At 37.5% G+C, this 16,257-nt stretch overlaps 1 protein-coding gene across 1 annotated transcript in view; it reads right to left on the bottom strand.

The window, feature by feature from the left end:
- Positions 1–16,257, bottom strand: part of LOC124605393 (serine/threonine-protein kinase PLK4) — a 234,523-nt gene that overhangs the window by 59,102 nt on the left and 159,164 nt on the right. The window contains exon 9 of the mRNA XM_047137037.1: positions 8,864–9,818. Within this exon, the coding sequence (XP_046992993.1) occupies positions 8,864–9,818 (955 nt within the window). The remainder of the gene's footprint in view (positions 1–8,863; positions 9,819–16,257) is intronic.

Genomic DNA, 16,257 nt, shown 5'->3' with positions numbered 1-16,257 from the left:
GTTTAAGGTTGTGAAAACAACACAATAAATACTCTGTCCAGAGTGGAAGGTTTTAAGGATTACTGAGCCTTGGCACGTGATGTGGCAATCAGATGGGCATGCATGGGCTTGTCAGATGCCTGGCAAACAATACTAAGCTGAATGCATTGTGATAACAGTAAATTTTGGTGGAGGTTGATTGACTGCCTGAAACTCTCCCTCTCTGTCTGAGAGTCATTAGTTTTGGTCAGTTGAAAAACCAAAGCATGCACTCCCAAAAACGTTTCAGATGACAACATATCTCCTCACATTTTTTTCCAAAACTTTTGAATTGGATCTCTTCGTATCAGCATGCTAATGCTCCTGCACACAAAGAAATAAACACTGTATCATGCGTACAAGAAATTCAAGCGAATGTTCCAACCTGAACCACATCAAATATTTTTTGGGATGCACTAGTGAGCCTGTCTAGATCATTTATCTCAAACCTCAGCAATAACTAGTTGTCAACCTTTGGGAAAAGACAAGCTCCACTTTCTGTGTATCAGAACTTTTTGAAAAGTCTTCATCAAATATTAAATCCTACAGCAACATTTGTCATTTGAAAAATACAGCCCTCTTACATTTGCAGATGATGCTTTGGCAGCTGGACCCAATGTTTCTCCACTGTGCAATAACTTGTAACGAGCATTAAAACTATTAGTGATTATTGTGTTTTGATTTTAAATTAAATTGTATTTTTCATCATTAGTATTTGAATTTTGTGACAATAATTAGATCAGGAAATGAGACACTTAAAGTAGTAAAGGAGTTTTGCTATTTGGGGAGCAAAGTAACTGATGATGGTCAAAGTAGAGAAGATATAAAATGTAGACTGGCAATGGCAAGGAAAGCGTTTCTGAAGAACTGTTAACACCGAGTATAAATTTAAGTGTCAGGAAGTCGTTTCTGAAAGTATTTGTATGGAGTGTAGCCATGTATGGAAGTGAAACATGGACGATACATAGCTTAGACAAGAACAGAATAGAAGCTTTTGAAATGTGGTGCTACAGAAGAATGCTGAAGATTAGATGGGTAGATCACATAACTAACTAGGAGGTATAGAATAGAATTGGGGAGAAGAGGAGTTTGTGACACAACTTGACAAGAAGAAGGGACCCGTAGGTAGGACATGTTCTGAGGCATCAAGGGATCACAAATTTAGCATTGGAGGGCAGCGTGGAGGGTAAAAATCGTAGAGGGAGACCAAGAGATGAATACACTAAGCAGATTCAGAAGGATGTATGTTGCAGTAGGTACTGGGAGAGGGAGAAGCTTGCACAGGATAGGGTAGCATGGAGAGCTGCATCAAACCAGTCTCAGGACTGAAGACCACAACAACAACAACAACAACATTTTTAATTACATTTTTCTTGAATAACTCAAAATCGGCAACTTCTAGTAAAACTGGCTCTTAGTGCAAAATTAAACTACATTAAATTTCCCACAAAAAGGTCCTATTCATTTTTTCTCTAGAACTAACAGTTTCTGTGTTGTAGGGGATGGAAAAATTGCAAATTATTGATTATAGTGTTCTAATGGTATAAAACTGATGTTTAGTGTCAAATGAAGTGGATTAAGACAAAATATTAAATGACTGTGCCAAGAGGGATAAACTGTGTTTTGCCGATGTGACAGGAGGCAGTGGGAGAGAGTGGGGGTGAAGGGTAGAAGTGTACGGGAAGACAGGTTGGAATGAGGTCACTTCCTTCCCTTATTTGTGTTTCTACAAAACAAAGAGTGATAAAGTGAGTCCCCACTATGTCACAGGAAACAACTACATACTGTTTCACAATTATGCCAACTCTTCCATAGCACCTTGTAGATCACGGGTGATGCAGTACACAGACACAACTGGACAGTGCATATTTTCCACAAAATGCATTGTTACAGACATGTCTGGGAAGAGTTTATTTTCCGCAAAACACGTTAACATCAATTGGAATATGGATATTAAATACCAATAAAACCATAATACATGCCATGAGAATCTAAGTAAATCTCTATACATTGCCTTGCACTGCTAGTATGGGAATTGATAGTTAGTCATCCTGTATGACTGTTGTGGCTTTCTTCTGGGAAAGGTCAGTTCCCCCACCAAGATAACGGCTTGTTCTTCAGTTTACACACAGAATAATCATCAAGTATACCTTCTCCAGCATTTCTTGTCCAGTTCTCTTATGTGAGTAGAAAAAATAACTTAACTGTGCTTATGTTTAAAAAGTGGAGTAACTTTCAGTTTATTACGTGAGTATTTATTTGTCATACTTCGGAGAGTTTTCATATAGAATATGTTCCTACTAACAATTGCTGATAAGTGTTTAATCCATGAGAGTGATGTCAGTGATCTATTCAATGTTTGTGGGAAATGAATATATCGAATGGTAAACGCCAATTATCTGAGAAAAGATGTGAGAGCTGATAGTTTCATGAACAGATAACACTGCGTTGTTCATACATCTTGTAGAAACGAGTACACAAGAGGTAAGTCAATTTCCTGAGGAAATTATGCAACTCATGACCTAAGAACAAATGATAATCTAGTAGATGTATGCCTCCTTCTTCACCGCGTGAAATGGAATACAGGCACCAAGTTTTCCACACTTTGCAATCAATACATAACCTATGTACTCACATATTATGCTCAAAATTGTATTGTGATTTTTGGTATGTCAACAGAACAAAACGAGTAGAACAGAAGGGAAGGTTCCTCACAAAAACTTCGCTTGATGTCAATTTTAATGAAAGCGTGGCTATCATTTGTACAACAGGAACATTTTCTCGCAAATGGAAAGAACAAAACTAGGCTTACAGAATTTCTTAGTGACAATATGACAGTGAGGTGAGTAAAACAGTAATTATTACAGGCGATGCTGATGGAATTGTAGGGAGATGTGAGTTAGAGAAAGCTGCCCTGCACACACTGTCACGATAACTGGGAAGATGTCAACCTGATTGTTTTATTCATCGTTTTTTCACGACCAGGCTCTAACGTATACTTCATAAAGCTTGGTAGGAGTAAGGCTGAATCCAAATTGTTTGCAACAAACTCCAATGATTATCTTTTGCTGAAACCATCTTCCTTCTCATTGCGTTTAGTGACCTCCAACATTTACAACAAAAATGAAGGAGGAATGGTTAAGCTGTTTAGTAAAATTCTTAGGCAAATGAATACAATATTCTACATCTTCACTAACCCCTTAGCACCAGCACAGAAGGTCGTACATGCTGGCAAGAAAATATTTCTGGAAATGTAACAAGTGCCAGAATATCAGCCATGTCAGAATAAACTCTGGTATGCTGCAGTCTTAAAAGCATCAAGAAAGGCAAATCCAGACTTCACCTCCCAGCCGCCAACCATAGGAGCTATGCACCACCACCCTTTCAGAGTTTAATTACAGGTGTACTAATTTCCTGTTTTTGTATAGTGCTTTTTAGATTACCATTTCTTGTTACTTAGAGGTATTTGTTTACTTATTTACCATGCAATAATGATTCAATAACCACCTACCGCAGACCGAGTAGGAATGGAACAGAAGGGAGGATGGAACGCTCTATCCAATGACAACCAACGGCCCACTAGCACCTGAAGCTATACTAAACAATGTCCTTTGCTAACGTTCTACTGGGGGATGACGTGGATGCCAAAATCCGACATATGTTCCATGGTCTGCGGAACACGCCATGGTACGTGTACAAATCATGTACCTTTACTCAATCTTCAAGATGATGACACAGTTGTTGATTTCTGAAATGTACCCATTCAAGATAAGATGTTATTTTAAATAACTAACACAGATTTTGTGTTATTTCTAAGTTCAACAGGCATTAAGCATTATAATTATACCATGAAAACACCTTTTTAAATACTTTGCAATATTTTCCATCCCCTGCAGCACGCGAACTATTAGTGCTACAGAGAAAAATGAATATGACCTTTCACTGAATGAAATTTAATGTAGTTTAATTTTGTACTGGGGAACATTTTCAACAGAAACTGTGGTTTTCAAGTTATTCAGGAAAAATGGTAATAAGTGGCTTTCAAATGCCCCCCACCCCCCAAACCCCACGCCAATGCTCACAGTCCAGATGTGGGTATTTTTGGATTTTTAGTACATTGTTCATGACACTCCCCCCTACTACTGTACAAAAATTAGTGGCTACACCAATTTTTTCCACTAATGTTCCTTTGTTTACTGGACTATAGTGTCTTGAGAAGTATGAGGGCATGCTGAAAAGTAGTGCTTCCAAATTATTTATGTGATAACTATTAAAGATTTTTAAATAAATAAACATTCGACATCTTTATTCTTCCTGTCTACATTTTTGCAGCCCTCTGACACTAGAGGTCTCTGAATTGTAGTGTGTAACACGGCAGTGTGTTAACATAATTATATCAGTGTGTGAGACAGACAAACACGAGTGCTGTAACACCTGCAACTATCTGATGCCTCGGATTCACTACCATCGATCATTCTCCACACTGTCTCAACTTGGCCCCACCCAATTTTCATCTGTTTCCAACACTTAAAGAAAAAAGCTTGAAGAGTTTTCACATGAAATATTTGTAGGCATTACTTTCTGCACACACTTGTAATTACAGACATGTAAAACTTCGAGTAATGGATACTCCTGTGAATAGCCCCTTCAAGGGTACTCTGTGGCAACTTTACAGTAACTAGTGTTTTCAAGGAGACCTTATCCTCAATATACATGGTAGGCAATTGATCCTTACAGCCTAATAGTAGCACCTCAAGCAAATCCATTAGGAAAGAATTCAAAAAGCATGCCATATCCAGTCATGATTCAAAAGATGATGAAATGAGGGAGGAGAATCAGAATGGAAGAAATTCCATTAGTCTTAGAAATGAAGATGATGAAAATTAATAAAAAAAAAAGTTGTGACCTCATTGACTATAATTCGAGCCAGTCATCTGAGCCTTCAGATTCACTCATTAGTTCACAATTACAGCGTTGCATGCTTGTGACATCTGTGGCAGAGAGCCTGCAAGTTACCACGATGCTCATAAGACTTGTCGAATCTTGAGTGTTGTTTGTCACAATGCTATAACAACAATGGAGTGTTCAATGACATTTAACAGGCAAGACATTCATTCTACTGGGAAGAAAGTCAGGGTAGTTCCAGCTGAATATTCTCAAGATACTAGTTGCTTCATTTTGTTAGGAATTTGTGTCATTTAAAGGTAGATGAATGAAATTCCCAAACCAAAATTATTGGATTTTCGTGAATTTTTTCTTATTCACTCTTACAACCATTAGAACTCACAGTTCACAAGCTTATTTTCATACCTCTTATATATTCTGAACAGTGGCACACTAAAAGTACAGGAACTGGCGTATTTCTTGCGCTTACCATCTTTTTCAAGTAATCTCGCTTTCATACAAAGATAAAATGCTCAATTATGGACAAAGATCTGGGAATATCATCTAGTGTCAAGAAAGAATGGAAGGTGGAACATAAAATATATTTTGATAACAGATTTAGAAAAAGTTTTCCTTTGGTTTCACCAAAAATTCAAAAAGTATTTCTTATTTGCCAAAGGAACTGTTCACCAAGTTTCAGCTACTTAATTAGTTAGTTACATGTTTCATAGAGCATTTGAATGATACTTTTATCAAATCGATGTGCAGCTTGGGACCATTAAGGGAGTAATCAGCATTTTGTTGTTGTTATTGTTGTTGTTGTGGTCTTCAGTCCTGAGACTGGTTTGATGCAGCTCTCCATGCTACCCTATTCTGTGCAAGCTTCTTCATCTCCCAGTACTTACCGCAACCTACATCCTTCTGAATCTGCTTAGTGTATTCATTTCTTAGTCTCCCTCTACGATTTTTACCCACCACGCTGCCCTCCAATGCTATATTGGTGATCCTTTGATGCCTCAGAACATGTCCTACCAACCGGTCCCTTCTTCTTGTCAAATTGTGCCACAAACTCCTCTTCTCCCCAATTCTATTCAATACCTCCTCATTAGTTATGTGATCTACCCATCTAATCTTCAGCATTCTTCTGTAGCACCACATTTCGAAAGCTTCTGTTCTCTTCTTGTCTAAACTAGTTATCGTCCATGTTTCACTTCCATACATGGCTACGCTCCATACAAATACTTTCAGAAACGACTTCCTGACACTTAAATCTATACTCGGTGTTAACAATGCTTCAGAAATGCTTTCCTTGCCGTAGCCAGTCTACATTTTATATCCTCTCTACTTCGACCATCATCAGTTATTTTGCTCCCCAAATAGCAAAACTCCTTTACTACTTAAAAGTGTCTCATTTCCTAATCTAATTCCCTCAGCATCACCCAACTTAATTCGACTACATTCCATGATCCTTGTTTTGCTTTTGCTGATGTTCATCTTATATCCTACTTTCAAGACACTGTCCATTCCGTTCAACTGCTCTTCCAAGTCCTTTGCTGTCTCTGATAGAATTACAATGTCATCGGCGAACCTCAAAGTTTTTATTTCTTCTCCATGGATTTTAATACCTATTCCAAATTTTTCTTTTGTTTCTTTTACTGCTTGCTCAATATACAGATTGAACAACATCGGGGTGAGGCTACAACCCTGTCTCACTCCCTTCTCAATCACTGCTTCCCTTTCATGTCCCTCGACTCTTATAACTGCCATCTGGTTTCTGTACAAATTGTAAATAGCTTTTCGCTACCTATATTTTACCCCTGCCACCTTCAGAATTTGAAAGAGAGTATTCCAGTCAACATTGTCAAAAGCTTTCTCTAAGTCTACAAATGCTAGGAACATAGGTTTGCCTTTCCTTAATCTTTCTTCTAAGATAAGTCGTAGGGTCAGTATTGCCTCACGTGTTCCAACATTTCTACGGAATCCAAACTGATCTTCCCCGAGGTCGGCTTCTACTAGTTTTTCCATTCGTCTGTAAAGAATTCGCATTAGTATTTTGCAGCTGTGTCTTATTAAACTGATAGTTCGGTAATTTTCACATCTGTCAATACCTGCTTTCTTTGGGATTGTAATTATTATATTCTTCTTGAAGTCTGAGGGTATTTCACCTGTCTCATACATCTTGCTCACCAGATGGTAGAGTTTTGTCAGGACTGCCTCTCCAAGGTCATCAGTAGTTCTAAAGGAATGTTGTCTACTCCCGGGTACTTGTTTTGACTCAGGTCTTTCAGTGCTCTGTCAAACTCTTCACGCAGTATCATATCTCCCATTTCATCTTCATCTACATCCTCTTCCATTTCCACAATATTGTCTTCAAGTACATCGCCCTTAAGATTTTAATATTTGCTTTTTTTCTAATTTCCAAAAATTTGCTTCATTATTTTGAAGTCATACAGGAATAAGACAGGGAGCTCTATTCAACAGAATAAATGTTAATATTATTTTTATTTTCAGATAATGACTGAAATCAGTACTTCTTGTCCTGTGGGTTACATTCAGCATCAAAGACAGGATTGTGAAGTGTTACTCGTATGTCACATTTTAAAGCATATAATTTCCTCCACTAAACTCTCATGAAAAGATTCATAAATTGAATATGACAATAGCAAACAAATTTTTCTTCTGGGCATATGCTTAACAAATGAAAAGTATGGCTAGTTTTTGATACAAGAATGTTTTTAGCAAGAGTGGAAGAAAATGCAAAGATCAAAATATGATGATGATAAAATAAGGTATTCATTTGATGTTTACTTATCATGAGTGCAATTTTGATTTCAGGCCACATTCATTATCACACTTAACTTATTTCCCTTCCGGTGTAAGTATGCTTGAATTGCCTTAATCATTAGCTCCTGTATTTGAGCCATGAGTTTCTTACTAATCCAGTCCTGAGCAGCTGATCAAGTCACAAGTAACAAGCGAGCTTGATGCCCGTGATGACCACCTCTAACTTTAACTTTAGATTTTAAACACACAAAAAAGAAAAAGGTTGTGAAAAAGCATTGGTGCAAGTTTAAAACAAGTACTTCATCTTATTTAGTGTGCCTTATAATATTTTACATAATGTAATTAAGATTAGTCATAGGAAAATCCTCAAAAGTCTCTTCAAATAATGGAGCTGTCGTTAACATTCAAGATCATCTTACAGCAAGATAATAAGGTAGTTACGTGGCATCCTTGAAACGAGCAACAATAGCTATCCAGTGACTGCTGGCTGTAAGAAACTCAAAATGACTCCCATCTTTATCAATATTATGGGATGGAGGCTTCCCAATAAAGATAAAAATATTTGTCAAATCACAACTGAATATAAAAAGACAATATTATAAATTGTGTTTCCAAACCAAAGTTTGTTCTTATTGTGAGTCTTCCTGTCCCTTCTTTTATTTTTTCTTTGGTTAAAAAAAATCAATATGAAGTCTATAGAAACATTTAAATCAAGAAGAAAACAAAGTTATAACAACTGTTTAACTAGTACATGTATGAAAATGCACTTACTCAGACTACAAGAATATGTTCTTCTGTAGTATAGTTGTAAATTAATTCACCGTTTCCTAGTCCCAGAAGAGAATTTCTTGTAGTTTCTTTTGTGTGTGTGTGTGTGTGTGTGTGTGTGTGTGTGTGTGTGTGATATATATATATATAAACAAAGATGATGTGACTTACCATACGAAAGCGCTGGCAGGTCGATAGAAACACAAACAGACACATACATACACACAAAATTCAAGCTTTCGCAAGCTTTTGTGTGTATGTATGTGCCTGTTTGTGTTTCTATCGACCTGCCAGCGAGTTTCGTATTGTAAGTCACATCATCTTTGTTTTTAAACATATTTTTCCCACGTGGAATGTTTCCCTCTATTATATTGATATATATACATATATTTGTAGGTGACATACGTACACGAATTCCATCTCCAGATATCCGACAGACATCAACAACCTTTTCACTTTTACTTTTCTTCTTCTTCAGGAACTCAATACAGACATCTCCATCTTGAAGGATGTGGCACACAGCACTGTCTAATTTGTGTCGCATTGGCGTCAGGCGAGAGGTGTTAAGTGGTGTTGCTGTAGGTCCTGTGGTTGATCTATCACTATCAGAGGGCTTTTTGACAGTGTATTTGTTCTGGTCATTACTATGGAAATGGTGGCTGTAGTGGGATGTTTGGCAGACACCTATCCTTTCACCGTTCTCTCTCTGACACCCACTTCTAATCTCCATCTTTCTACAACAAGTACTGCAGTCACAATCAGAAGTAGATCTATGAGAATAACATCTATCATTTCGAATTTCATCATATTTCTTGAAATTAACAGTCTGGATTTCAGACTGTTCTGTTGGCACATCAACATGTACATCGGAATTACAATTAAAACCACCTCCCATACGAAGTTTCTTCATAAATTCTTTTCTATAGTTTTCCAGTCTACGGAGTTCTGGATCACTTTCAGAACTACTCAAAATGCTGTTGTCCTCTCGACCAAGCACATTACAATGCACATTCTCATGACAAGAAGGTGATGAGCACTTGGTGTTCAAAGATGGTAGAAGGGAATCACTAAAAACCTTCTTCACTGCTGCTCCACTCCTGCAGGACTCTTCTTGGGCAACACAGTGAAGGGCACGAGATTCTTCAGGGATGTAGTCACAAGATGTAGGGCGTAGGAAGTAACCATGGGGATTATGTGCACCAGTAATAAGCCCTGCAGATCCTCGTGCTAAGCGAGGTGGTTGTGATGGAATAAGCCCCTGGCTGTTGCTGCTTGAGGGTGACTGGTTTATATTCCTTCGTTTGTGTTCCACATGTCTTGTCGATTCAAACTGTGGCTGGGTAATTTTGTGACGTTCTTCAGATCTGAAAAATGATGAGGCTGGTTATAGGTAATGCCAGACTGAACAACTGCGAATGTTATAAAAAGGTTGTCTCATTGAAATAATTATTTTGATCCCTTGCCTCTTGGATACACCAACAATGAGAATTTATCAAGCTCACAAAATAATTACATCGAAGGGAAAAATTTAAAAATACAAGGAGATAGAATGGCTGGGTGTTCACAAGACAAAATTCCTAGTAGTAGTATAGGAAACACTTTAACATAGGGGTTACTAATCCTAGCTTTTGATATTGCCCTTTGAGCAATCACATTGTCATGGCAGAACAAAATCATGCACATGCACCTTACTCAAGCTTCTCTTGTATTCACTTGAGAAGTATGGGAAAAGAAACTCCAGCGTACACCACCAACCATTCAAAATTCTTTAGGTGAGATTGTCTTTAACTGTCCACTTGCAGCACAAAAATACACACCATTATTTTACTGGCATTTCTAGCTCTCTCTCTGTGTGGCGATTACATTCCCAAAAAAGATTTCCAGGTTTTTCCATTCTGAAACTTCAACTGATATTCATTATATGTAAAAGCAAGATTTTCTTTTTATCACTGCTTGTGGACACAAATGGTGAGGGAACTCCCCCCCCCCCCCCCCCCCCCCCCCCCTCCACCTGATATACAGGATGTTCAAGACAGGCAAAATACCTTCAGATTTCAAGGAGAAAGTAATAACCACAATAGCAAAGGCTGCAAAACACTAACAAGAATTATGTGCAAAAGATTGGGATGACATAGAATTCAAGCACAACGAAGATCAGTTTGGGTTATGGAGGCAACACTGACAATATGATTTACCTAAGAAGACAGGCTGACGGAAGACAAACCTACTTTTATAGCACTTGTAGATACAGTATATAGAAAGTTTTTGACAATGTAGACTGGAATACACTCTTTGCAATCCGAAAGTTGCAAGGGTAAAAGGTAGTAGGTGAAAGGTGGTCTATAACCTGTACACAAAGCAGACACATTATGAGTCAGACAACATCAAAAGGAGAAGTAACTTGACAAAAGAGTGAGGCAAGATTGTTACTTATATCTCCTGTTACTCAATCTGTACATAGTGCAAGCAGAAAGGGAAACCAAAAGTTCAGTTTGAATGCACAAAATCTTTAAGGTTTGTCGGTGATATTGTAATTCTGTCAGAAACAACCATGACATTGAGGATTAGTAGAATGGTATTCATTGTATTTATGTTTTACAGCTGAGACACAATCACCATTTATCCACACTGTAAGTGCTAAAATGGCTGGATTCAAAAGGCAAAAATTATCATTGTTGAGCAACCATAAAAGACAAACATATGTTCTCTCAGACTTTTATTTAAATCTTTTTGAGTTCTACAATCAGGTACCATGTAACTCCACATAGCTTTTATGTATTATATGGCGTATATCAAAAGAGGGTGCTGGTGGAAAACATTTTTACACAATTTAGCTGATGATCTTAAATGGCTGAACATAGTTTCATTGAACTAGCTAAGAACCATCCCAATTAAGCCAACTTTAAATAATAATAAAAAAAGGGTAGTCATTAAAATTGGACATTTCATTTATGAGATATGATGCCACTGACAGACATACACATTAAACTTATAACAACCTATGTTTGAGTCGGCGGTTACAAAAATGAGACTTTCACAGGACAGACTAGTATGATGAGCTGGTAATAGCCAGTTTTGAGTCTGAAGACCACAATAATAATGACAATAAAACTGAATCTAAATATGAATGTGTCATAGACTTTCTTGTGTGCAATGATTAATATCTTCAGACAGACTTTGTTCAAAGAGAGCTCTATTTACAAACTGTTGCTGTGAAAGAACTTGGAAACCATTTGAAATTCATCATTTGCATATTTTTTCTGCTAGGCTTCCTGTTCAGAAATGATCAAACTCCTCACCCACCTTGCATAACAGCAAAAGCTAAAATGTAACAACAATTATTTTTTACAAGTATAAAAAACAATTCATCCAACTATTTATGACTCAAATCAAGATTTGTTCCATCAGATTAGAAGCAAGAGTACTTGTAGGTTTTTGTCAATAGATGCGAAAATAGACTGCAGAGGAATACTCTACTGATGAACTCTTTAAGAGATATTTTACACTCTTTTAGAAACTGAAGCAATTCTACTGTCTCAATGATTTATCAACTTTAGTTACTAACAAGTATCAAAGTTTTGTACAGACTAAATTATCATATTCAACTTTTGTGGTCCCGTCCTCCTCAGTTGTGCGTAATACTACGGTATGTTGATGATTTTCACTTATGGACCGTCTGACAGCAACTGAATAAAACACAATTTTAGTGCCATACGCGTTTCGCCTTTATTTTCTGCAAGGCATCATCAATGGCAGGTTGCGTAGACAGTTTCTTACATATTACGCTCCTGTTGCATTTTTGGTCTTGTTCTTCTTCCTATGAGCGCCAATTTGCTGTTTTTTCCGCATTCCACAGCACTATGCACTGAACGCTTGTTTTAATGCAACGCTTGTTTTAATGCATTGCATTAAAACAAGCGTTCAGTGCATAGTGCTGTGGAATGCGGAAAAAACAGCAAATTGGCACTCATAGGAAGAAGAACAAGACCAAAAATGCAACAGGAGCGTAATATGTAAGAAACTGTCTACGCAACCTGCCACTGATGATGCCTTGCAGAAAATAAAGGCGAAACGCATATGGCACTAAAATTGTGTTTTATTCAGTTGCTTTCAGACGGTCCATAAGTGAAAATCATCAACATACCGTAAATTATCATAATTTTGTACATGTGGATGTGTTATCAATATGGCATTCATCAATACTTCTGGCTTCAGAAATGATTCCACTGATCTTTTGACATTATGGTATGTAACATTATATACTTTAGATTATACGAGTTGAGCAATTTTCTAAACAGGCACTTGTGCGACTGTCACAGTTTATTTTAAGTGTGACACTGCAGTTAAGTCATAAGAGTGGTAAAAAGCTAAAATATTTAATGATGATCAACAAAACATACCTGTTAGTATATTAGCACAGCACTTACCATATTTACCCAACTATAAGATGACATGGTATTTACCCAAGTATAAGATGACCCTGGATATAAGATGACCCCACTTTCTTAAGAGCCTCCTCAAGAAAAATTTATTTAACATATTCTGACTAATCAAAATTACAAACTTTTACTGATGTAATGGATCTGTCTAAATAGTTAACATTACACCTATTCTAAATTTACACCATTTATTGCTTGTCTACATTTTGAGAATACAATGAGAATTAAAATAAACAAAAAAATTATTTACTTTAATTTGTATCTTCACTACTGGTTTTGTTTGCTTATTCTGTCATCTGTGGTATCACTACTCTTAATCATCATCATTATCCTAACAGGACAGTTGTGAAACTTATACCTCCACTATCACAAATATTTGAGTGTTTCTTCTGAATATGTTGTGATTTCTGAGGTTGTGAGTACTGCGGGACTCAAAGCGGATTTCGCTTCTATTTTCTTGTGAGAATAACGTCTCTTGCTTCCAAACATATTGTCTGCCTGCTGCTGTCCCATTGACTGTGTAGACCCAGCACCTGACACACCCCCAATTGTTCCTGTCATACCTTACAATGAACATTGAGAACATTGGTGCACCAAACATGTAAGCAAGCACTGGCCCCCATGTCTTTTTGTGTCTCCTGCAGACATGTATGCTATTTTTGAGTATTTATCCAACTCAAAGTCAGTTTGATTATGAATGCAAATGGATTCAGGCAAACTGCAGTTTAAATATGGTACATGTTTGTAAAAAGCCAAAGTACGTAGTATACATTCCCAAGGTCGGCTGCACAGTAGTTCTCAGCCAAACTGGGTAATTGTTCCCTCTCAAAACTTTCCGTAGTGCTGTGCTTAAGTAAAACATGGGAGGCAATATCTTCTAGGTTGCAGGTCATATGATAAACAGCAGCTAACACATAAGTAAAAGACTGCAATCACCATTCAGCCAAGTCTAGTAACATGTGTTCATACTGTCTCCACAATGGGTCTTTCTGCTACAATTTATTCTCACAACAACAGCTGCAACAATCAGTTTAACATGATTTATTTAATTTGTTAGATGTTTCATTCTGGATTAATTTTCCTTCTCATTCCATCTCAATGTCATCATCTTCTAAAGCTGATTAAAAGCCGGTAACAATATTCTCCAGTATTCTAATGCATGTACAGCAATCGAGTTTTTCATTTGCAATCCACCTGATAAATCATTAGTCTCTCATAACCAAATAAAATACTGATTTCAGTCAGAATCAAGTAATGGTTTTTAAAGGACAAGATTTTTAACTTTGAATGGTACTTTTACTTTAAAAAACAACATAAATGTATGTCAATGGTATCCGTATATGCATGAGGATCTTTACTGGAAACCTGTTAAAAAAAAAAGTTTTTATGTTGACAGAATTTAATGTTATTTTCTCCTGTGTTTCACAAAACTGTCAATTTTTAAATAGAGCATTATATTATTTTAGTAGCTAGTTAATAGATTCTTGTGCATCCCTTTCACTAGCCCTGCAATTCAAATGTAATGTGACTGTTTGAGCAAGGTTGATACTGTATTGAGCACATTGGCATATCGAGAAATCTCGAGTCTATTCAAATGCAAGTACTGCCAGATATGCCCTATATATATATATATATATATATACAGGGCTATTACAAATGATTGAAGCGATTTCATAAATTCACTGTAGCTCCATTCATTGACATATGGTCACGACACACTACAGACACGTAGAAAAACTCATAAAGTTTTGTTCGGCTGAAGCCGCACTTCAGGTTTCTGCCGCCAGAGCGCTCGAGAGCGCAGTGAGACAAAATAGCGACAGGAGCCGAGAAAGCATATGTCGTGCTTGAAATGCACTCACATCAGTCAGTCATAACAGTGCAACGACACTTCAGGACGAAGTTCAACAAAGATCCACCAACTGCTAACTCCATTCGGCAATGGTATGCGTAGTTTAAAGCTTCTGGATGCCTCTGTAAGGGGAAATCAACGGGTTGGTCTGCAGTGAGCGAAGAAACGGTTGAACGCGTGCAGGCAAGTTTCACGCGTAGCCCGCGGAAGTCGACGAATAAAGCAAGCAGGGAGCTAAACGTACCACAGCCGACGGTTTGGAAAATCTTACGGAAAAGGCTAAAGCAGAAGCCTTACCGTTTACAATTGCTACAAGCCCTGACACCCGATGACAAAGTCAAATGCTTTGAATTTTCGGCGCGGTTGCAACAGCTCATGGAAGAGGATGCATTCAGTGCGAAACTTGTTTTCAGTGATGAAGCAACATTTTTTCTTAATGGTGAAGTGAACAGACACAATGTGCGAATCTGGGCGGTAGAGAATCCTCACGCATTCGTGCAGCAAATTCGCAATTCACCAAAAGTTAACGTTTTTTGTGCAATCTCACGGTTTAAAGTTTACGGCCCCTTTTTCTTCTGCGAAAAAACGTTACAGGACACGTGTATCTGGACATGCTGGAAAATTGGCTCATGCCACAAATGGAGACCGACAGCGCCGACTTCATCTTTCAACAGGATGGTGCTCCACTGCACTTCCATCATGATGTTCGGCATTTCTTAAACAGGAGATTGGAAAACCGATGGATCGGTCGTGGTGGAGATCATGATCAGCAATTCATGTCATGGCCTCCACGCTCTCCCGACTTAACCCCATGCGATTTCTTTCTGTGGGTTTATGTGAAAGATTCAGTGTTTAAACCTCCTCTACCAAGAAACGTGCCATAACTACGAGCTCGCATCAACGATGCTTTCGAACTCATTGATGGGGACATGCTGCGCCGAGTGTGGGAGGAACTTGATTATCGGCTTGATGTCTGCCGAATCACTAAAGGGGCACATATCGAACATTTGTGAATGCCTAAAAAAACTTTTTGAGTTTTTATATGTGTGTGCAAAGCATTGTGAAAATATCTCAAATAATAAAGTTATTGTAGAGCTGTGAAATCGCTTCAATCATTTGTAATAACCCTGTATATATATATATATATATATATATATATATATATATATATATATATATATATATATATATATAAAACAAAGATGAGGTGACTTACCGAACAAAAGCGCTGGCAGGTCGATAGATACACAAACATACACACAAAATTCAAGCTTTCGCAACAAACTGTTGCCTCATCAGGAAAGAGGGAAGGAGAGGGGAAGACGAAAGGAAGTGGGTTTTAAGGGAGAGGGTAAGGAGTCATTCCAATCCCGGGAGCGGAAAGACTTACCTTAGGGGGAAAAAAGGACAGGTATACACTAGCACACACACACATATCCATCCACACATACAGACATACATTCCCACGTGGAATGTTTCCTTCCATTATATATATATATATATATATATATA

The sequence above is a fragment of the Schistocerca americana genome, chromosome 3 (genome assembly GCF_021461395.2).
Source record: "Schistocerca americana isolate TAMUIC-IGC-003095 chromosome 3, iqSchAmer2.1, whole genome shotgun sequence".
NCBI lineage: Eukaryota > Metazoa > Arthropoda > Insecta > Orthoptera > Acrididae > Schistocerca > Schistocerca americana.
The sequence above is the reverse complement of the archived record's forward strand: the minus strand, read 5'-3'. Positions and strand labels throughout refer to the sequence as shown.